Genomic DNA, 24,290 nt, shown 5'->3' with positions numbered 1-24,290 from the left:
CATCACCGCCCAAAACGTCATATCCCCCTCCATTCCACCTATATAACCGCTGAAGATGTATAATTGCGAAGGGAAACGGAACAAAACGTTGCCAAAGCTCACACACTTATCCGTATTTACATCGTGATTAAGTTAATAACAGGACAGAACAGTGAAATGAACGACCTACTCTCTGTCGAAACAAGGCGGACTATATTAAAGTTCGTGAACAGACAAAGTCGAACAGCTTGTAGTTATTGTGGGCCACTTTTCTAATTTGAGGCTTCAATGAGTCGGTTGTGTATTGTGTTACAAATGATGTAATTAGTCAGAGGCGGCGGAATTTGACGTTATTTGTGTATAGCTTCAGAGATTGTTTGAACTCGCGCATTCGCCATTTTGTAACATCATAAATTTACATAAAGAGGGGGTTAAAAAATAATTTACTCCATTTCGATTTTTTCAACTCACAAAACATTATCTCTGTTAATTGATATTAACCATATTTATACGATAGATTAGGCTTTCGGAAGGTTTCCAATTCGTCCTGAAACTGTGTTTATTTTGCGGACCACTTCAACCTAAAAAATTGTTTATATTGATTCTTTCTTTACATGATGGGAACTGATTTCATCTGAAAAAAATTATAATAAAACAGGTTGCGGAATGGGATTCCTTTCTAACAAATGAATGTTGGAACTGCCTTCTACAACGAGTATTAGACGATATTTTCTCCATTACAGTCGGGTTTTGTGAAATATTTTCGAAATTCAATGAAATATTCAGATTATATATCCTAGTGGCTTTTGCATTGTTTTTTGGCAGTTGGTGTGACTGTTACAAAAATTGACAGAATACAGAGTTTGAATTTGAATTGTATGTTTCGAATTTTGAAATAATTTATGATTACCCAGTAAATTCGTGAATTATGTCTGACGAAATCGATAACACCACCAGAATTGAGAGAATATTTCAAATCATTTCACTTCGTATATCTGAATTAGAATATATTGAATATAATTGACGTGTGTTCAAATTTGATAGGATCGGAAGCCAGTGTAGACAACCTCAAAACGAAAAATATTACTGAAAACAATGCTATAATGAGTTCATTGCAGCACTGCTTTTATGACTTTTATGAACTCATTACGATACTGAAATAGAGAAATATGTAGAAAAAATATAAAAGCAATAAGGCCGCTTTTCTGTTAGGTGTTAAACACTCCTCTGGGTTCCTAATTTATAATTATTTTCACTTAAATGATTCACCTAATCAGTCCACTGAATCATTTGAAGTAAAGGAAGAGTCAATTGGATAATTTACTCAATTTATTTCATGCTCAAGGTCTCTACAAATCATGTAACGAGCTGACATAAATAACGAAAACGTACCAAATATTTTTTTTATGCCTTTGATTTACATTTACACCATATTCTGAATTATTCGAGCAGATGATCTCTCTTGATCTATATGCTTAAACGTTCTTGTACTGAAAAAGATTCTGCCAATTGTTGTAGTGTTATGCTTCCTCGTCTTTCGCTTTTAAAAAAAAATCAGCACTCTGCATTACATTATTTCGATGTTGGAGATCTTTCATCTCCTATGAATGTTTCATTTACATATGCGAAACGCACTCTATATACTCAAAAAAGCTTGAAGTTCCATGAAACTATCAATGTCTCATCCTCAATATCAATACCAAATTTCATCAAAATCGGACAGATAGAATGGGAAATATTGAGAACCCTGGTATATTACGTTTACGTAGTACCAACATAGCAAAATAACTGAAATAAAACCATTTATTATTCGATCTGAATATCAATACAAATACAAGTAGAATTATGCAAATAACGGTAAAGGCACTTTTGCGCATGCTCAACGTACATGAAGAGGTGTGGGCAAAGTGCCGTGTGAAATATTATTTCTCACAGTATGATCAATACATTGGTTTGAAATTGAGTGAGCTATGAAGAATACGCTACTTTTCATAGCAGTTATAAGAAAAATAATTGAATGCTATTAATTTGGGATGACGGTTTTCCCCCAATAAGATCGGATATTCTAAAAAATTCTCGAGAAACATATAATCCAGCTTGTATAGTTTTTCATTCTAGTGGAACGTTAACCCTAGTCCCACCAAAAAAAAATTAAATCCACCATGAGTAATGATTAGATCTTAATATTCTCAGGACAACCAGCCCGACTCACACATCTACAATTATTTCTAGGGGGATGTGACAAGGGGTCGCATCTATTCCTCCTTTTTCTAACTCTAATTATTTCGGTTATAGATAGCAATCGCCTCAAGGCTCAACCCATTATCTGCGGACGTTTCAATCAAATAATTTTCAGCATGGATAGTTTCCACAACCCAGGGGTGTGCGTGGGGGGTCGCCTGCCATCCCACCCCGCCCAAACGTACGTCTGTCCGCTCTGTACGTGCGTATGTAGCTGGCAGGACATTAATTGCATGATGTGCATCTGAGATAATGGCCCCTTTATGCGGTAATTATAGATTGCTGCTTCACATGTATATACATACTCATTAATCTCCTTCTTGTAGATAAACGTAACAGCAAGATATCTTTCGATTCTTCCTCGTCTCGCGGTTTCGAACGATACGTATTTGGATCAGTTACGGTAAGAATGAAGCATGCTGTGACTGGAATTAGTACCTGTATGGTTGGAATCGAGAGTTTTAATTAGATTTCAGTATCTTTCATCTGAACGATCATTGTGGGATAAAATAGTAATAGATGAAGAAGATTGATTATTTTCATATCGAAATTCATACCAGATAATAACATTTTGGCGAGAAAAAAAAATTTGAAGGAGCTGCTTAGAAGGTTCTTTCCAGCTGAGTAGGAACTATAATTTTATATACTATCGTAGAGTGTGAGTCTATCATTCAGTTTGTTCACAGTTTTTCTTCTTAGTTATCCGTGTCCAAGGTGTCTTGATGAGTCTGGTCTTGCCTGGTTGCAAAGGAAATTATCCTTCATCTTTGATAAATCTTTATCTTTGCCGAAGTTTTTTCGTTCGAGAGGCTCTGCTAGTGCTTTCTAAGGAGTATAGAATTACTGAAAATCTTGTATTATGTCTTCATTGCTTGATACATCGAAGCTGCAGGTGTGTTTTCAAAGTTCTTTTTTCATTTCTTCGTATGGTTTTGTCATTGGTTCTCTTGATCCCAGGAAATGTTTTGGTTGCAGCCAAGATATTTAGGATGTGTTCATTTTGTAAGTGTATCCGATCAGAGTCTTGCGTATTGTTTGTGTTGAAATTTCATTAACCAAGTCAAGTCAAGTGCTGGAAAAACTTAGGTCTGAACAATTTTGGCATGGTAGGTAACTCTTTCCAACTGTGAGTGCAATGCATAGGCACACGAAAAGTTGAATTATTATTGCGAGACAGTCTATAGAAGACAATGAATTGCTAAAAATGCTATTGAAATATGTTTCTTCGATTGTATTATTCTTTGAGTAAGTGTATGATTCCCTCAATTATTCCGAAAGTGGCCTACTTCCAAGAAAAAAATAATAAATTTGGATGAATAACATACAAACATAAAGTTATTCTTCATTGACCAACTCCTAAGAATTTTTTTGACATAGTAGTAGGTGTATGAGATTCCCCAAGCGTTTCAGATGCCTCTCCAATATTCTTCCATGTTTACTGGAAGATGTTTTTAGGAGTTGCCGCTAGATACTCGAAGAGATTAATTATTCAGTAGGATATAACGTTGAAAGTGATGGGCCATCACCTTTCCCCTAAATTTCTCGGCATCCCCTTACAACTTGCACTTTTCAAGTGCCGCAGCATTGAGGGAATTCGAACATTTGTCTGTAAAGTGCGTTATTCCATATTCATCCAGTTGGAAATAACCCCATTTTAGAGCTTTAGTAATCCTGTTTCGGGGACACGGACGGAGTCATCATTGATTTAATCTTCTGAATCGAGGGTTTGCCTTACCGAAGCACTTTCTTATGAAATTCGTAAATTATCTCTGTCAAAATCAATTCAAATTATATTATATTGACAATAGAAGTGTGTTGAAATTTGATAGGATCGAAAGCCAGTGTAGACAACCACAAAATGAAAAATATAACTGAAAACAATGCTGTAATGAGTTCATTACAGCACTGTTTTCAGAACTGTTATGAACTCATAACGATACTGAAATAGAGAAACACCTTTTACATTTTCAGTCGCCTGGCTTGCATTTTCGGCTTCATCGATGAAGAATATTTTCTTTTTGCTAATGTTCATCTTCGACGCGCACTCAAACTTAACTGATTCAACTAATCACAAAACTGTAATTTTTGTGAAAAAAAAGAATACAATAGAAAGTAATATTGTTTCAACAAAAAGCATTCGTGCGGGTGACGCGTTTACTTCGTCTTGTTGTGTTCCAGACTTCAGGACTTGCCGTACGATAATTCTTGTAGTCTTCGAGCGCCTTTAACCTGCACATAGAGCAATGAGGCGCGTATATAGAATAAGAGCGAAATTGAAATGAACAACGTGGGACGTTCACTGACACAGGACGAGATTAAAGACCTGGCAGGCTAGGCGGACATGGCGCCTGTCAAGCAAATTGGGGATAATTTTGAAACGGGACACTTTGAGAAATACGACCGGGCGTTTTCTGGCGCTGTTCGCTAACGATCACAGTGTCAACTAATCGCGACACCGTGTAGGATATTCCGAGAACCCGATCTTCTAGCGCGTCTAGGTTAATGCGTTCCATAATAATAAACGCCTCCGTTTCCAACGAAAAACCCACATTATTTCGATGATAATTCAACACTCGATGTCATTGACAGACGCGGTGTTGACAAACTTCAACTCCCACTAGGCGTGAGATACGACGTGAGACGACTATAAATATTTAGCAATGGACTATGTTGTGATTCTGTGATCCAGCTTGGGATTACGATGCAGTAATCCTAGCTTCTATGCTTAAGACAAACTTGAGATTTTCTGACGTGTGCCTTTTAATAAATTCCTTTTTTATTTGTCAACGCCAAAACATCGGCTCACTATTTGATACGTCTGGGATCATTCTAAACAAGAATTTAAATTTTACGTTTTGCGTACAGGGTGTCCCAAATTCGATGCTCACTGAACTAGAACTATCAGAGTTAAAGAAAAAATCTTCAATCACCCCGGATCTCTTTTTCCGAAATAATAATATATCAGAAAGCAGATCATAGATCATATCTTGATGTCTTCTCTAGTTACAGTTACAGTTTCAAATACTTCGATATATCTTGGTTTCGTCGAAAAATTCTGAAACGTTTTTTCAGTATAATTTATACTTTATATGACACTCATGAAGATCATAGGAATTAATTACAGTTTCAGAGATATCGAGAAAACATGGTGTTTCTTAAATGGGACACCCTATGTTTTTTAACGCATTTTTAGCCGCAGATTTGTAAAAAAGCATCCCGTTAACGCCATGCTGGTCTTCGACGTCAAAATCACCGTTCTTGAAGTGTTGAAACCACTCTCGGCACGTTCTTTCACTAAAAGCGGCCTCACCTTAGTTATTTGAGAGCATTCGATGGGCCTCAGCTGAAGATTTCTTCATATTAAAGCAGAAAATTAAAACTTTCCGCAAATGACGAGAATATGGCTCGTAAACTGACATGTTCAATCGAGAATAACTTTATGATGCAGACATAAATCGACTAATATTTCGATGGCGTTATGTTTACAAATACCTAATGCTACACATAATATTTGACCTGATTACAATTATATAATGGACACAAAGTGTTTTGAGTTTGTAACGCCTTATTTCTCTCGGAAACAGATAGCACTATTTTTATAGATTTTGGAGCACTTTTATGTCTAGATGTAGGATATAGCAGAAAAAGGGTACAATTATTTAATTGAGGTACAACTTAGAAAGAATTCTTGAATTTTCTGGAAGGTTGCATCTTCCAGTATGGCGCTCAACTACAAAGTTCAGTTGTAGAAGAGTTTAATCACCAGCAATTCTCCTTATTAATGCCACTCATATCAGACTACAGATGCCGCTTTCATGTGAAGTCTCCTGAAATTGAAACTTACATAATTGACACTGCGCACTAATTCCAGCTTTCAGCTCATCTCCCCCGGGATCACCGTATTTCAATTTTACTCGAAGACTAACACGACATGAGGAATCGACTCCCGGAACCGACTTCTCGACCACAGAATCATTATTTACCCGGAGGCCGACACAAAGGCAAAATCATAGAACAGAGAGGAACATGACAATTAATTTTAAATTCCCTTCTAAACGTTAATCCCTCCGGTCGCTGCGAGATATTAATCCACCTCCTGTCATAATTCATGTCACTTGCTGCTCTTCCTCTTCCCTACCCGGCCCCCTCTACGCCGCCCTTTAGCCAGCTTCCGGTCTGGCCGGAGGAGGGACACATGAATTTCTATTGTTTCACGCCGCTTTTCGCGCCACTGCCTCCTTGATTCGGGGGCGAAATTACTCGACCATGATTTCTAAATTATGGCGCAAACAGTTTTGAATTTCGAATTTAATTCGGGAACAAATGATACGGTTCGGGGTGCGTCAGCTCACACCCAGTTGCTGCACTAGTTTAATTAATACCCCGCTGTCATTATGAGATTATCACATTGTAAGTCGTCAGAGCGGATGTTTATTGCGGTTGTTTTCGTATCTGCGCACAGCTAGACTTTTTTATACATCGGGAAATATACGTTGTAACTACATAGTATGAACTTCGTTAGCGTTTGGATTAACTGTAACAAAAAAAAACACGGTAGATAAACTTTTAATTTCACAACTACGAAACCTGAGGGTGACATCGCAGTTGCCTTTGAATTATTCCTATTTTGCTGTTTCATATAAATACTGTATTTTTGATTCAAGCCACAGAAATGATATTGTATCAGATTGTCTGTGCCTATGGTAAACATTCTTCTTCTTCTTTGTTTACATTTCAAATCCATTGAATTAACGATACAATTGTCATAGCGGTTTATTCTATGACAAAGGTGGAGAATAGCGTATTTTTCGTAAAACCCATTCGACGGTCGTTTTGAACGTCTTGTCTCTTATATGAATTTAATATTAAAGATTGAACATATTAATATTAACTCCACATTTATTGTGACAATATCAACTTTTCTGAAATAGAAACATAAATTAAATCACAATAAATCATAAAAAATATAAAAAATAAGAAAAAATAAAGTTTCATAATTTTCCATCCAGGATCTAAGAGACATGAGGCATCTTATAGATGTGTCGCCTAACCTAACCTAACCTATTGCAGGTTTTCGTAACTGTAAGAGCAGCTCTGGTAAATTGTCTTTCAACAGGAGGTGAAGATGCTGGCGTTGATAAAGAATCTTCGGCCATTTTGGGTAAGCTCAAAAAGATATTTCTGAAACTGCCAAAATCTACAAATAGATTTCAAACTACTAATAAAGTCAGACTGGCGAATACTTCAGTATCTCGGCCCTAGAAGAATAATAATAATAATAATAATAAAGGTCTAAGCACGGACGAGATTGCAGAAATATATGCCGTACGACGCGTGCATATCAAGCTCAAATAATATCAAGTAGCTTGATATCAAGTCAAGCAATAAATATCTAAAATCAAGTCAAGTCTATCTCAAGTATATAATTTTTCACTCGCTTCAATGTCAAGTAGTTGTTTAAAATGTCAAGCTATTCGGCTTGATGAATCCCTAATAGTAAACTACAGTAGATCAATTCTACAAAAATGAATATTGAATATTGAATAATAAGTCTGATCTTTATGAGTATTAGGGGTTATTAGTAGTTTTTTTCATGGTGGTCACTATACATGCTTCCTGCCGTTTTAACTAATACAGTATAAAGCAATAAATAACAATTACAGATGAAAGAGAAGCTAATAACTTGAAGCAGTCCCTCCAAACCCGATGACTACTAATACCAATTTAGTCTGGAGCTGCAAGTATGGCAATTTCCAATCGGAAGCGCAAATATTGAATACACTTCGGGCTTTAGGCGGCTTGGAAGGCCCATTTCCGGCCATGACAGAGAACGGGGAGGAAGGAACGTTCATTGAAAACAACCAAACCGTGCAGGCTGGCGAATTTGAATACCTCGGGCTCAACTTTGTCATAGAGATGTGTTAAATGGTTTATGCAACAGTAAACTCTGGCTAACCGGCTCTCCTGTTTCATCTCCCATACTACGCCGTGGATTCGCTTTTTGCGACGTTGTCTTGCTGCCTCGTATTTCTGGGATCAAATTATCCCAGACACTACGTAATAATGGGCGCTCAGCCACCTTTGATGTATGAGAGATGGAACGTGCTGATGCTTCAGATGCAATTTCCATGGAATTAACGCTAGAGGAAGCTTTATGAACTTCCAGATTTACTGGAAAAGAATCATATTTATATATAAATGAGGTTATTTCTCTTTCAGAAATGCTTATTTGGTATTTTACGAATTTTCAATCAAAGTTAAATATGTGATTGATGAATTATATATCAAAAAGAGGTATACTTCAACTTTCCTGTGATTTCTTATGTGATTTACTTTCAGTTGGCTATTCCGATTAAATCATAGAAAAATATACGTGTTAACAACGTTTAGAAATTGTTTTATGAAAACCATAGTTGAATGATGAACAGTTCAATAAAAAAAATGATATTAAGTGATGAAGCTCTTCTTATTCTTCATGCTTTACTCATCTACTGAAGCTCACTTTTGGTTAAATGGCTATGTGAAAAGAACCGAAAATATCAACTTTTTTGAAATAGTAACATAAATTAAATCATAACAAAATAAAAAATAATGTTTCTTAACATTGAGAAAACTCCAGGCTCAGTTTGATTTCATAATTTTCCATTCAGGATCTTAGACACATGATGCCTTTTATAGATTTGTCACCTAACCTATAGCGGATTTTTGTAACTGTAAGAGCAGCTCTGGAAAATTGTCTTTCAACAGTAGCTGAAGATGCTGGCGTTGATAAAAAATCCTTGGACATTCTGGCCGAGTTTGGAAACTACCAAAGTCTACCAATAGATTTCATAGAAATGTGAGAAAATTACCAATAAAGTCACACTGGCAAATGCTTCAGTCTCTCGGCGTTCGAGGTATCCCCTTCAATCTAAGCGCGCACGAGATTGCAGAAATATAAGCCGTGCGACGAGTGCATATCAAGCTCAAGTAATATCAAGTAGCTCGATATCAAGTCAAGCAATAAATATCTAAAATCAAGTCAAGTCAATCTCACGTAATTTTTCACTAGTTTTATTTTCAAGTCAAGTAGTTGGTTAAAATGTCAAGCTACTTGGCTTGATGAATCCCTTGTTCTTTTTATGCCTACAACAAAAGTTTAATTGTTGATCCTTCAGAAAAAATTCCAGTTTCCTTAGGAGAATTTGGTGTAATTTGAATCAATTAGGACTGGTCATGGTCGTTGTAATAGTATGCTCTTCAAATGGCATAGTTTCGTTTTCATCATACATAAATCATATCTTTTTCTGATGGAAATAATCCAAAAGAAAAATCTTGGTCAACGAAGAACTGACGAAAAATGAAGTAAGGCTAGAAATTTTTAAAAATACAAGAACTCAAATATCTTGGAGAATGTTGATTTTCGGTTATCAATAAATATGGCTCAATCGACAGCAAATGAGTGATTCTAACACCTCCTTCAAGGCTTACGTTTAATTTGGAAACACCCTGTATATAGAGGACTGTCAATATAACTGTAATAGTTGAAACCTTTTCGGTTCATATCGAAAAGAGACATTCCAAAATATCATCTAATATAGTCCACCCTGAAACTCCCATAAATATGGATAACAAAAGTATCTCCAGGTATCAACGCGAATTTTCCCATTGGCGAAATTTTCAAGAAATAGGAAATACCTCGCAATTCACTCGCAGAACTGGATACACGAAAATAGTTCCACACTAGATGAAACGTTAGACTCCTTTCCTCTCTGAAGCCATTTACTTCATGACCTGTTATGCAAAATGCCACTTTACCGCCAACTTTGCGGGAATACGGGTTTACAGCGTCTCAGGTCTAACTTTGTCTCATAATGTTACTTCACGGGTGATATTTTCCTATAAACAGCGGAATACTTCGCGAAAACCCTCATCTGGAACTATACTCTGCGAAATTTGATGCGCAAACTTTCAATTTATACTCTCTTATAAGGGACCCACTTGTTATGGAAAATGTTGGCGGTGCTCTCTGTCTCTCTTAGGAAGTTGAGGTTGCATTCGAGGAAATTCAGTCATCTCGAATCGGATTATTTGTTATTAAAATTATATACCAAGCACAGTGTTTGGATATCGTGAAGTAATAGCTCTTTTGAAAGTAATTATCAGTTACATGTCTACATGACAAAATTTTAAGTAGCATAGCATCTGCAATTTATATGATATTCCACTGAAGTTAAGTGTCAAAATTTGACAGCAGTCCGACTATTAGTTTGTGAAATATTGATACTTTTGTTATTTGAAAAAAGATGGAAGGAAAGAATTTCGTATGCTGATAAAATATTACTTTTTGAAAGGAAAAAATACAGTTGAAGCAAAATCTTGGCTTGATGAAGAGTTTCCGGGGTCTGCACCAGGAAAATCATCCATCATTGATTGGTATCCTAAGTTCAAACATGGTGAAATGAGCACCGAAGACGGCGAACGCAGTGGACGCCCATAGGAGGATGTCACCGACTAAAAAATAAAAAAGTTCACAAAATAATTTTGAATGACCGTTATGTGAAGTTGATCGAGATAGCAGACATTGTGAAGATATCATCTGATTATGTACATCGTATCATTCACGAATATTTGTACATGAGAAAGTTGTGTGCAGAATGGGTGCCGCGCGAGCTCACAATCGATCAAAAGCAACAATGTGTTAATGATTCTGAGCAGTGTTTGAAGCTGTTTAAGTGGAATAAACCTGATTTTTTGCGTCGATATGTGACAATGGATGAAACATGGCTCCATCGTTTCACTCCGGAGTTCAATCGACAGTCAGCTAAGTGGACTGCACACGAAGAACCGAATCCAAAGCGAGGAAAAACACAACAGTCAGCTGACAATGTTTGGGCATCAGTATTCTGGCTTGCGCAAGGTAAAATATTCATTGATTACCTCCAAAAGGGCCAGACCATCAACAGCGATTATTTTATAGCGTTATTGGATTGTTTAGAGGATGAAATCGTTAAAAATCGTCCCCATTTGAAGAAAAAAAGGTGCTGTTTCATCAAGACAATGCGCCGTGTCACAAATCAATGAAATCAATGGCAAAATTGTATGAATTAGGCTTCGAATTGCTTCTGCATCCACCATATTCGCCAGATCTGGCTCCTAGCGACTTTTTCCTGTTCTCAGACCTCAAAAGAATGCTCGCTGGAAAGAAAATTTAGCGCAAATGAGGAAGTAATCGCCGAAACCGAGGCCTATTTAGAAGCGAAAGACAAATCGTACTACAAGAATGGTATCGAAAAGTTGGAAGATCGCTATAATCGATGTATCGCCCTTGAAGGCAACTATGTTGAATAATATAATTGAATTTTGCCTAAAAAATGTGTTTTACTATGGTAGACCGGGAACTACTGGCCTGTTAATCGTCTGAAAATAAATAGGACGACAAGAAACACCCTGTGTATCTCGAAAACAAAGCGTTTAATAGGCCATGTTTTTAAAACTTTTTATCCTTAAAATTATCCGAGGAACCTCTCATTTCCTTTTGGAGACACTGTATATGATCATTCTCAACTGACCAATCTTCAAAGAAATTAGTGTGTTATCCTACTCAAATTCTGAATTATCCTTCATGAATGAGGCAGTAGTTAGCTACTTAACATGCAAAACAGTCTAAGATCCACCCAACTCATTTGATACCATAAAAACCAAATAAATCAATTAAACCAACATACCAAAGACGATTATTACACATGTTTCATTAACTTGACTACAACGACACCCAGTCTTCTCTTATTAAAGAAGTCATAATCATAACCCAATAACGTCGAGAGACAACGAGAGAGCATATACAACTCAATTAAATTTTATCGGACGATCCGAACCGACGAAGGAGCAAATGTAGCGGAAAATATTATCTAAGCACGCGGGTGCAAGCACTTAACTACATTGTTTCAACATCAACGGGACAAAATGATTGCTATCTGCAAACGGTTCTATAAGGGGAAAGTGGAGTTGAAGCGCTCTAGGCTATTTCGGTGCCGTTTTCCAGAAATCAACTTGTACACAATGATCAGGGGGGAAAAGTCGCTTATGGTTCGCAAATCTGAGGTTGGTAAAACATCCCCCAGAGGCTAAAACCAATGTTACTTTAACAAGTGTTAGTGGAAAAGATGGTGTACATATATTAACACTTCATTCAATTAGGCTTTTTTCTTGAATATTTGACTTTATTCGTCAACATAGTCAAAAGTTAAATAAATAGTTAAATGGTTTGTAAACAAAGAATCAATTGGCAGATCGAACTGAAACTCCACACACGTTCATATGAAGAATGTACCAAAAAAAAAAAAAAGCAAAAATAGGCAAGTAGCAAGAAGCATGAAGTGAAATTCTCAAGTCTCAAAGAGCCATCATTAAAACAACAAAATTAAAACCAGACAAACAACAAGAAGAAAAATTATCCAGCCTATCAGTTGACCCCTCCATCCGTATGTCAAAAACTTTGAAGCGAATCGAATAAATCATTCTATCCTGTCACAAAGGCACTGCGACCAGTTCACTAGTATGTGAAACGGGGCAGTACAATATCTCACACCGATTTTGTCCTTCTGTCTCGATAACTTTATGATGAATTGCACGACATTACCACTCCGGTTTGCGAGAGAGGCAGTGAGTCAGCTACCACAGAGCGCGGACCAGTTTACCAGTCCGGTCGATTTCAATTCAACAAAACGTTACAGGATCGTAAACGGTTCTATTAAATCGCGATGCGTCAGAAGAACGGGCAAAAGCACCTGCGGAATGTGCATTTAATATCGTCAGGACCGTTTTGAGGTGCCACCAGTTACGGATGGTCCTTCGAACTCGGATCGCACCTAGGTCTATTTGAGATCCGAATGAGTCGAGATTCTGGGTGAATCTATACACTGTGTCCGTAAAGTATGGAACAAATTCATTTTTAGCTGAAGAGACCATTTTAAGGAATAATCCTGAAACACGTGGTTTTTTTATTTTAATTTACCGTATTTTAAAATAATGATCTAATATACAGGGTGAATTACTTTCGAGTGATGACGTCACCGTCATTTTTTTCAAATGGAACACCCCCATTTTGTCTCAATTTTCCGATTACTCTAGCTGAGCTGATTCCAAAAATGTATCACATGTTGATTCCAATTGATACAGGGTGGACAAAAATACAATAGTTTTGTGTGTGCTCATAAAGTAACGCGTAACATTCTTTATTAGTTAAATTAACGATATTATCAAAAATCCTTTTTGTCTAGCGGCAATTGGTTTGAATGTAACATTCTGTAGTTTGTTAAATTTTTAGATTAATAAAAATGAGCTGTTTCCAAACATGTTTGGTACTTGTGGTCTAGCAGACAGAATATGAAAGAAATTATTTCTTATCAATTTAAAAAAAAAACATAGTTGTCTAGTTTTTTTGTAAAATGTCATTATTCGTTTATTGCAGCTAGACAATAAGTATTTTTGATAATATTGTCAATTTAACTTATAAAGAATGTTACGCGTTACTTTATGAGCACACACAAAAATATTGTATATTTGTCCACCCTGTACCAATTGGAATCAACATTTTTCACATTTTTGGAATCAGCTCAGATAGAGTGTAGTCGGAAAATTGAGACAAAATGGGGGTGTTCCATTTGAAAAAAAATGACGGTGACGTCATTACTCGAAAGTAATTCACCCTGTATATTAGATTATTCTTTTAAAATACGGTAAATTAAAATAAAAATCGACGTGTTTCAGGATTATTTCATAAAACGGTCCGTTTAGCTAAAAATGAAATTGTTCCATACTTTATGGGTCGCTGACGATCAATATATGAAGTTAACAATTTGTTGTAAGCTCTTTCTTAAAGGAATATATTTCAAGGTATACAGAATTGGAATATTAGGTTAGGTGCTACTTGACTTGGAACTATAAATCAAGGTAAACACTCGACAATATCAAGAATCAAGTAGTAAAATCATACTACATCTTCAGGAATAGGGTAAAAGACAGCAATTTTCAAAACAACTCATTCAAATGCCAAAACAAAAAGTTGAGGAAATTTGAAAATTATCTTGATGGAGGAGAAAAAAATCAACTAATACATAGATGAAGAGATGATTTTAATTACAATGTTTTCCAATTACATACTACACGGCTTCTGTAAGTCCCACATCTCACTGATAAGAGAATCCGAAAACTCAATAATTACCTCCTAGCGGCTAATCTTGCGGCACAGTCGACCGAACATAAAAAGCACCTAACTCTCTTGCACTACATTGTATCACGAATTACTGCCTTTTAACGAACCGTTCTAGGCTCATCAACCAATAATTTATAGCTAGCAGTATTGTCGTCGATCGACCTCAATCGGGAAAGTACTGTCAATGCAGTCATTAAAACCAATAAACAAACTCGATACGTAATTTTTACTACCGTTCTCAGGTTATTTATCACTGCTACGCGGCGACCTAGAGTCTTTCAGGCTGATGATTTAGCATATCTGAAGCCAGGAATCTATCGAAAGGAAACACAAATCAAATGCGCAGTTCATTTCCGCTGTAGCGGAATGAATATCAATTCATTTCGCTGTGCGACTTTAATTTATTTCATCTTCTCAATAGGTAGTAAATTGAAGTAGTTGTTTATCGAAAGATCTTGATTCAGGCGCACTCAGAATACATGGGAGGTCATCTGTTCAGTTCAGCAGCCCCTTGAGAACTGGCTGCCAACAAGATTTAGAAAAACTCAGCTTGGCACCGATGGATTCATCCAGTTTTGGTTACCTAGGTTATTACCCAGACAACTAAATCTGGATGAATCTGCTCAGGCCTAAAAACGACATCTTTTATAAGAATGCTGGGTTTTTTCAAATTGTGATAGCGTCATCTGAAAGGCCTACCCTAAAAGATTGGAGGTGAACACCGCTTAAATTTGTGAAGATGTATGTCAATTGCAATAGAAGATCCTTGAATGTTTTTTGTGGAGGTCATACCTAGCTGTTTCTCTCAGTTAAATATTGTTTATATCAAATAGAAGTGTATATAGAATGAAATTAGAAAAAACATTCGCTTTTTGATATTGTCGATTTTGTAAGAATCATTATTGTTTATCAATTACGAGCTCACATCCCCAAAGAGAACAATGGCAGGACTATTGGATAAACATACTTTCAAAAGACCCCTTTCCCAAAAATATCGAAAAACCTTAGTTACATCAATCGATTTTTACATTTCAAGTCTTTCAACTATCGAACTATAACCTGCAATATTTTCCTCACAGTCCACTATTCGCTCCTCTATGCTAAAAACAAAAACAAAACCCAAGCGTTGAGCTCGTCGGATTCCTCAGCCAACCGTATTTCATTACCCCCATCCCTTATCACAACGAAGACCACAATACCGAATCAGTGGATTCGGAAACAGATTTGCCTAACAAAACATGGAATTCAGAATTGAGTTAGGAAGTGTCTTGATGTTTAGCACAAATATTTACTGAATACCCTGACAACCGCGCCGGCGGAAAGTCTTAAACACACATTACTGCTTAACCATCAACATACCAAAACTGTACAACAGCACAGGGCTTAGACTAGAATAGATCGAATTAGGCCAAGTAAGCCGGTAAATAAGGATAGAGTGGAATTGGATTTTTTGTAAATTAGTTTTGTGAAGAGCGTGGGAGTGCGGAAAAGCTCTATTTGTCACCCATGTTTCAGTGGAAGTTGTTTCGTATATTGTTGGCATATATTAGGCCGATTGAAAAGTCCCTGGTCTGATGCACAGATGGCGGTGTTAGTATCAAATCCACATTATTTTAAGTTGTCAAAATTTGACAGCAGTCCGACCATTAGTTTGTGAGCTGCGGCTACTTTTGTTTTTTGAAAAAACATGGAAAAAAAGAATTTCGTGTGCTGATAAAATATTACTTTTTGAAGGGAAAATATACAGTTGAAGCAAAATCTTGGCTTGATGAAGAGTTTCCGGGGTCTGTACCAGGAAATCAACCCTCATTGATAGGTATGCTAAGTTTAAACGTTTGAACAATCCATCAAAAGCAACAACGTGTTAATGATTCTGAGCAGTGTTCGAAGCTATTTGAGTGCAATAAACCTGATTTTTTGCGTCAATATGTGGCAATGGATGAAACATGCTCCATCATTTCACTTCGGAGTCCACGCTATGCTACTAGAAATACTGCTATACTCTCTCTGCCTAAGCACAGCACATCCAAATTCGAAAATTCACCTACTTATAAAGGATTAAAATTGTTCAATAAATTGCCTGAATCAATCAAATTTTTAGATCGTACAAGTTTCAAAAAGAGAATAAAGTCTTTATTGCTTGGAAAATGTTTTTATAACATAAACGAATATTTCCATGATTCTCCTCTGAATTGTTAGGCATTTGTTCTATTATTATTGTTGCTATATATTATACTGAATTGTAATTCATTTGTTTATTTTTATTTTCTTCTTTCTCTATGATGTGACTTATCTCATACATTTCATAATGTCTTAAGAGATCAATAAATGTTATTATTATTATTATTATTATTAATCGACTGTCAGCTGAGTGGACTGCAGACGATCAACCGAACCTAAAGCGAAAAAAAACACAACAGTCAGCTGGCAAGGTTATGGCATGAGTATTCAGGGATGCGCAAGGTATAATATTCATTGATTACCTCTAAAAGCGCCAGACCATCAACAGCGATTATTATATAGCGTTATTGGATCGTTTAGAGGATAAAATCGCTAAAAAAAAAACAGCCCCATTTGAAAAAAAAGGTGCTGTATCATCAAGACAATACGCCGTTTCACAAATCAATGAAAACAATGGCATAATTGCATGAATTGGGCTTCGAATTGCTTCTGCATCCACCGTATTCGCCAGATCTGGAGCCAGCGACTTTTTCCTGTTCTCAGACCTTAAAATAATGCTCGCTGGAAAGAAATCTAGCACCAATGAAGAAGTAGTCGCCGAAACTGAGGCCTATTTTGAAGCGAAAGACAAATCGTACTACAAAAATGGTATCGAAAAGTTGGAAGATCGCTATAATCGCTGTATCGCCCTCGAATGCATGTTGAATAATAAAATCGAATTTTGACAAAAAAATGTGTTTACTTTGGTAGACCGGGGACTTTTCAATTGGCCTGTTATAATGCAGAATATGACATCCTGAACAAGAAAGTCTATGGGTCCAACTGAATCCTATAACTAGTTTTCGAGATACAGGGTGTCGAAGTTGACAATTCACATTTCTTTAATAGTATATTATTCAACGAGCGGTAGTGTAGGTCATAACTCACGCAGATGATGTTTGCAGCACGAGCCGCAGGCGAGTGCTGTAATTCATCAAGTGAGTTATGACCATTACCGCAAGTTGAATACTATACTTTATCTACGACTATATCAATAAATACTAAGAAAAAAATACAGACTTAGAATAAAGACAGAAGGAATGGGATATAAACATAATGTGCTCGATCCCGTACAAGAGAGATGGAAACTTAGTGCTACCAATCACAATCGAACTAGCTTCGGCTGGCTCGAATCCAGTACAGAGTACAGACATAGAAATTTATTGAAAAACCTCAATAATTGCCTATAAAAATGCATTAAAATATACCAAAAAATATTCCCTGTAAACGATGACTTAATGATCTTACTGCTACACCAATCTTGAAAATGTTTTCAAACTTCTTTATATTTTTTCGGACAATTAATTCTGTATGGTAACATTAGCTGTTTGTCTTTTGGAAATGTATACCTTTATAATATTTCATCTTTACTATCTGAATTAATCGTTTTCAGCAAAACATTCACAATAATTAGATATCAACTTAATTTGAAAACGTCAAAAGTGACATTCCCTCGGACATTCCTCCCCTCAATAACAATAATGGAATGTTCCCTTTCGGCCAATCGAATAGAAGCAGCATTCATATTTTCCGATTTATAATAGTGAGTTATAGTAGTGAGTTATTATAAATCACGCTGTTTGTTAATAGATACTATTAATTGCTCAAAAGCAGTTGAATAATGAGTTTATAATTCAATAGGAGTAGATAAAACATTATTACCTGTATGTGATATGAAATACAATATAAATTCTTAAATTAAGATATAGATCCTAAGTACTGCAAATATCCAGTATAAACTTTTAAAATTGCTTAACTAGCTCGAGTACAAAAGCACCATCATCGACTCGAGGAGAAAATGGGGAGCATAAGCCACTGGATGCTGTTTTGTGTATATAAGGCCGATTTAGCCGCTTGGGTGCGGTAAGATTTAATTAACAGATTTCTTTAATGAAGCTCCCTAAGTTCAGTTTGCCAGCCTCACTCGCTTCGTGTTCACTCCAGGGAAACATAATATTTTGTGTAAATTCGTGAAAAACTTATTCAGTCTGTATGATAACGTCATTAAAATTTCGAGCGGACTTGCCTGAACTTCTGAATATTCATAGAGACGCGAAGGGTTGGCGAAGTTTCCTCCAAATTGAATCAGTGGATTATTGAAAATGATGGAAATTATCCGTGATGGTCCAATTCTCCCAAATTTCGCATTTCTATTATCGGGATTTCTCTGAGATGTTAATTTCGCAGTTTGCAACGCTGTAATGAGCACCGGGTCAGATTGAAATTGACTAACTGACGGAGTGGTCCGCTCTTAACAATCTTCATTACAAAAGACTCAAACTCCGCGTGAGTATAGAAGACTGTAATCAAAATTAATCTAAAAAACAGTGTTATCGGTCTTTTAGGTTTTCGAAATATATTTAATTTGAAGAATTGCCTGCTATTAACCAAAAAATAACGGTAGTGAAAAATAACGGCAGTGAAAAATAACGGCAGTGAAAAATAACCGCAGTGAAAAATAACGGCAGTGAAAAATAACGGTAGTGAAAAATAACAGTTATTCGAAAAGGTAGAACTGAGATAAACTTTGTCTCACAAACTCCACCAGTAACACCGAATACAATACGACCTGTCCCTTCAACCCCAAAAACATAATCCACATTGCATGCACTCCACTTTAAATGAAATATAAGATACATATGTAACGCTCTTCTGTCTAACCAGAGGCGGAGCGGAAGCGGAAGTATTAAAGAGTGCTGTCAGGTCTCCGTAGATGGGCCATGCAAGTCTGTTTCATTAATTCCTAAGTAGCCGAGATGGTCTAATTGAAACTAAACGGGATGCGTATACATTCCATTAAAGTTGCTGTTTAGTTGGATTAATTCGAATTCTCGAAGCTCGGGTATTGGATGAAGAGACCGATGAATTATTTAGCATTTCGATGGATGGCTCCGAAATGTTTCCCGAAACTTTGAATATAGTAAATCGTTTCGAGTTCAGGATTACACCCCTTCAAATAAAAGTTTCATTGCTTGTCGTGCCGAATTCGGGGAATGAATATTAGGATATCCACTTGGAATTCTGATGGTGAATTGACAAATAAGAGTTTCCAACGACGTTTTTCTTCAGGAAAAAATATTTTTTATTTTTAATCATGAATATTTTCTCTCAATTATCAATAACGAATTCAATGGTTCTTCAAAGAGGAGGAATTATGAAGGGTTTTCAAATACAAATTATATAATTCCAAATGGTAATAACACTTTGTATTATTTTTTAATATTTCTTGATTAGTTGCTTATGCCATTTGATCATGAAATGAAATGTCGAAAAATTACATAAAGTAATACAATTATCACTCCTCGGGCGGGACTCGAACCCGCAGCCTCCGAATCACTGGTCCAGTGCTCTCACCAACTCCAACCGCATATCGAGGAATCGTTTTTTCCAGAATTGAAAAATTATCTGTTAGCCATTGAATATTATGCTATTGTAATTAATTTTAGACACCAACCGATTTTTCTAATCAATCGCAAAGTTTAAATTGAAATTTACTTTATTGAATTAATCTTTAAGACCATTAGTTTTTGGATTCTGTTATAATTGTCACCTAGCCTTGTTGGTGTCCCACAAATATCAACTAGATTTATTGCCACCAACCGTATCCCTCTGGAAAACTTTTGGAACAATATAGGTACCAAAAAAATTACATTTAACGCATGAAATTCACATTGTTTGTAATATAGCGGATGACAATGCTAAACTTCGCTCTGAGAATGTTAAAGATTCTATAACGCCGTGAATTGTTGTGTCATATAAAGATGCACCAATTTGGAAAATTTGGGGACAAAGTGTTCGAAGTTGTCAAATTGCAAAAGCTTGGCGGCTGAGTCTTGTTACCAGACCAGGAGATATCACTATAAGGAATGAACTTTTGCTGAATCTGATAAAATTCATTCAATTCAGAGTCCATTCTGCATATTTCTAGGTCCTCAACCGTCCAAGTGTACCAACATTCAATTTAATAATACAAAATTTCAAGAAACAAATTACTTACAAGCTACATCGACAATAGCAGGCTGACTCTTGATGCTACCTCTGCCACTCCAGGCGTGGCACTCGCATTTGAATTTCTCATTTCCAAAAAACTCCTCTACCATGTCTCTGGTGATGTTAATCTCGGCTTCCACTATTCTCACTCCCGTCTGAGGATGGACGAATTCACTTTGAGTACTTTCAACGTTTTTTGCACCGTTGCACTTGAAATACACGCGAAGAGCGTTACCGGCCTTGCACTGGAGGAGTGCAGGGCGGTTTTTCACCACGTAAGCGTTCTGGGGTTCTGCCTGGAAGATTGGCAAGGAGTCCGAGCTGAGGAAGATGGAATCGTCGTGTTCGATTGTGGATTTCGTGGCTGCTGTCTCTTCTAGAAGACCTTCTGTAACAAAAAAATTTATCGATTTAGTATGATGGAGGAAAATAGATCAGCTACATTCTAATCCTTAGATTATATTCAATTAAGAAGGTTTCGTTTCACTGCGACCTAATTGTCTATTGTACCCCCCATCAGAGCTATTCACCCCAAAACGTGATCTACACTTCGCCTTCCAGTTCCAGAGTTCTAATGAACTCCAGTAACTGGGATGGCTTCAAGGAGGCTAATTCCTCACTTCTACAAGTTTCTTGTCCAAAGCAAACTCTGCGTTGGCTAGTGAAGGCAAGGCATTCCGTCACTAGGTGATATGGCTTTTCTTCTTCATTCCCACAGAATTTGCACTCGTCATTTTCTGCTAGACATATTCTCATGAGGCGTTTCCTAAGGCGATAATGCCCTGTGAGTTATTCAGTGAGGAGATGTAGTATAATTTTGCTAAGATCCAGATACCTCTTGGATCCCACCGTGTCAAAGTTTCGAAGAAACTTTTTGGAATGATCCAAACCAGGAATTTTCCTCCAGAGTATTTCTTTTTGCGTTTTTTCCTTCTCCTGAAACTCTTTCTTGCCTATGCCACAAAAAAAAGGTTCCGGGCTATGAAAGGAGTTTGTGCTCCTTCTCTGGCAAGTGTGTTGGCCTCTTCATTCCCTTTAATTTCCGAGTGGTCGGGAACCCAGACGAAAAAGATGTTGTTATTCTTGCCTAATTCTTATTTATGTCTTCTCGTAGGTCCAACCATTTCGATATTTTTGCAAGGATGATGATAACTTTCGGAAGAAAATAGAAACTAGAGAAATGCTTGAAATCTCTATCTCAATTTATAAATTATATGTATTCTTTCTGCAAAATTTGTGAAGAAACTGAAAAAAATAGTGTGCAAAAGCTTTTGACCTGGCTTTATTGCATTTTAGGAATTTCGCGAATGAAAATATTGTGAAATTTGTTCAATCAATAATTATTTCGAAACCAATTTTCTATCAGAGTTACCTATCATGACGGGGTTACTGCATATGTTCAGCATTGTGTATAAACCTAATAAAGTTCTCCGAATTCGAATTGACACACAATTTGAATATAAATCGATTTTATCAGTTACAGGAAACTGAATTCGAACAATACGATTCGACAAAGCATTCTAGAATTCGCATTTGATCGCTTGCGCTTTATTAAAATGCAATAAATAAGTGCATTTCGTATCGATTGCCCTGTTTGGGTTTTCAGGCAGACAATTTTTTCCCAGCTTCGTGGAAAATACACGTGATCAAAACCAATGCTCGAATATTGGGGATATTCATGTTGATTGCCCGAAAAACAATATTTTCGCAACAATAAAAAGCTGAGAGAAATCTCGCTTTTCGTCACGTAATGAAAATATACTGCTATTTTGAACCATTCTAGGTGTAAGCTGGGTTTATGCTTGTTGGCGGGTATTGTTTTCCATTTTACATTACCTACGTTATCGAGAAATATCTAATAATAGAGAATGTATTGAAAGAGTAAAAAATACGCAGTTGTTTTTTGTATAAAAAGGTGCATGTAGAGATTTTATTGTCATAAATTAAGTAACTCCATCGTTCGAATGATGTTTTTAACGGAGAAAAGCACATTTTGTGGTTTGTCTGAAATTGCTGTGGATTACAGTTTCATCACAGAAAGTATTAATCTCATTCCTCATAAAAAATATACTATTATGGAGATATATTCATGTTCATCAGATATGGACGTCTCATTGTGAATTCACATAATGTCGACACATCATATCACTTATTGTTTACTTCGAAATAATTTCAAAATAACACACGTCTATATTTGTCAAATTTATTACCGAGAAATATTCGTGAAGAATTTGAGATAACCTAATGTGGTGCAACCCATCTATAGACCTCCATTGAAACTGACCACACACTCACTATCTCACAGAGGACGTGTTACCTTCTCCTATTCCGCATTTGGGATATCCCATAAAACTGTAAATTCCAATTCACTCCACTTTATCGGAATCGTAGAAGAATAAACCATCACAAACCCCTATAAGGCTTTAGAGTGGTATTAACCTAAATTATATTATATCTTTATCCAAATGGAGTCATTACTATCCGATAAAGGCTTCACTGCGTCCTAGCCGTCTTATCCTCAGTCCAATCTTGGAAAAAACTCGGCGCGTCTGTTTTACTATCTCTCGATATCTCCCAAATACATTCAGTAAAAGTTGTTGGTACACTCTAGATCCGTATTCAAATTCGAAAAGACGGAACAGGCCCAGTAACAAGGCGGTGATTAGGAAGCAAGGAATTAGAGAGAGCTTTTTGAATGAGGTAACCTATTGTTCTACAAGTTGGACAAATGGCTATTATGCAAATTTGATAGGGAACAGAATGATGCGGTTGAGGCAAAATAGTTATAAAGTATTCTTAAGTGACAGTTGTTTCTATCTCATTTCCATGTAAGGTATGGAAAAAAGGTAATGGTGATATATTTCTTGTTGATTTACTGGTACGTTTCCGTTGATTGCGTTTGGCTTGACCTGGAAAGCCTTCATTGATGACTGAGATATCTGTAGACAGATACTTCGTAGAAGGTGACATCTATGATAATAACCAGTGGGAATTTAATTTCTCTACGATGACTGTCAAATGCTTTTGACGTGATTTCTACTGAAAAGGATTGCTATCAAGTATGAAGCAAGAGTGTTTGCTATTTTGGTGAGAAAAAAGGTAATGTTAAAGGCCACCCATTGGACAAAACAAATTGTATGCCGATTTCACACACTCTTCTTCTTCTTCTTCTTTAGCCATTGTCGGATATAGGTTTTTCACACACTGAATCATCTCTAATGTGTCCAAACATGTTATTTCTGCTCATTGTGATCTGAAGTTTTCTTGGAAATAATATCATACAAAAACGGAAACATAGGTAGGCTTGCATGCTTCATAAGAGTTTGGTAATAGAGATTAGATACCATGCTCTTTAGATTTGAAGTAAGCATAACTTCAGAAATGATCTTCGAAGCTATTGAATCCGAAATTAGACGCTGCATGAACAATTTTTTGGCGTTGATATACAATAATGTTATTGACACTTTCACTAAAAAGGTAAGCATGTAGGCTAGTATATGTATAAGTGAAAGTATAGAAGTTAATTGATAACTTCTCGAAAAGGTTAGTATTTTGAGAGAGTATATAGCAGCTTTGGAAGGTATTAAAGAGATCCCGAATCTGCAATTACCTTAATTTTTTCTGAGCCGATTCCTTCATCAAAGACCATCCCTAACATCACAAA

General features: G+C 36.4%; 1 protein-coding gene across 2 annotated transcripts in view; it reads right to left on the bottom strand.

Moving 5' to 3' along the window:
- The window catches only part of LOC123677642 (netrin receptor UNC5B), a 296,659-nt gene that overhangs the window by 158,992 nt on the left and 113,377 nt on the right, over positions 1 to 24,290 (bottom strand). For both annotated transcript variants that reach the window (XM_045614289.1, XM_045614290.1), the window contains exon 4: positions 20,634 to 21,014. In XM_045614289.1, coding sequence (XP_045470245.1) covers positions 20,634 to 21,014 — 381 coding nt within the window. The remainder of the gene's footprint in view (positions 1 to 20,633; positions 21,015 to 24,290) is intronic.

Source organism: Harmonia axyridis, chromosome 4 (genome assembly GCF_914767665.1).
Source record: "Harmonia axyridis chromosome 4, icHarAxyr1.1, whole genome shotgun sequence".
Classification (NCBI taxonomy): domain Eukaryota; kingdom Metazoa; phylum Arthropoda; class Insecta; order Coleoptera; family Coccinellidae; genus Harmonia; species Harmonia axyridis.
The sequence above is the reverse complement of the archived record's forward strand: the minus strand, read 5'-3'. Positions and strand labels throughout refer to the sequence as shown.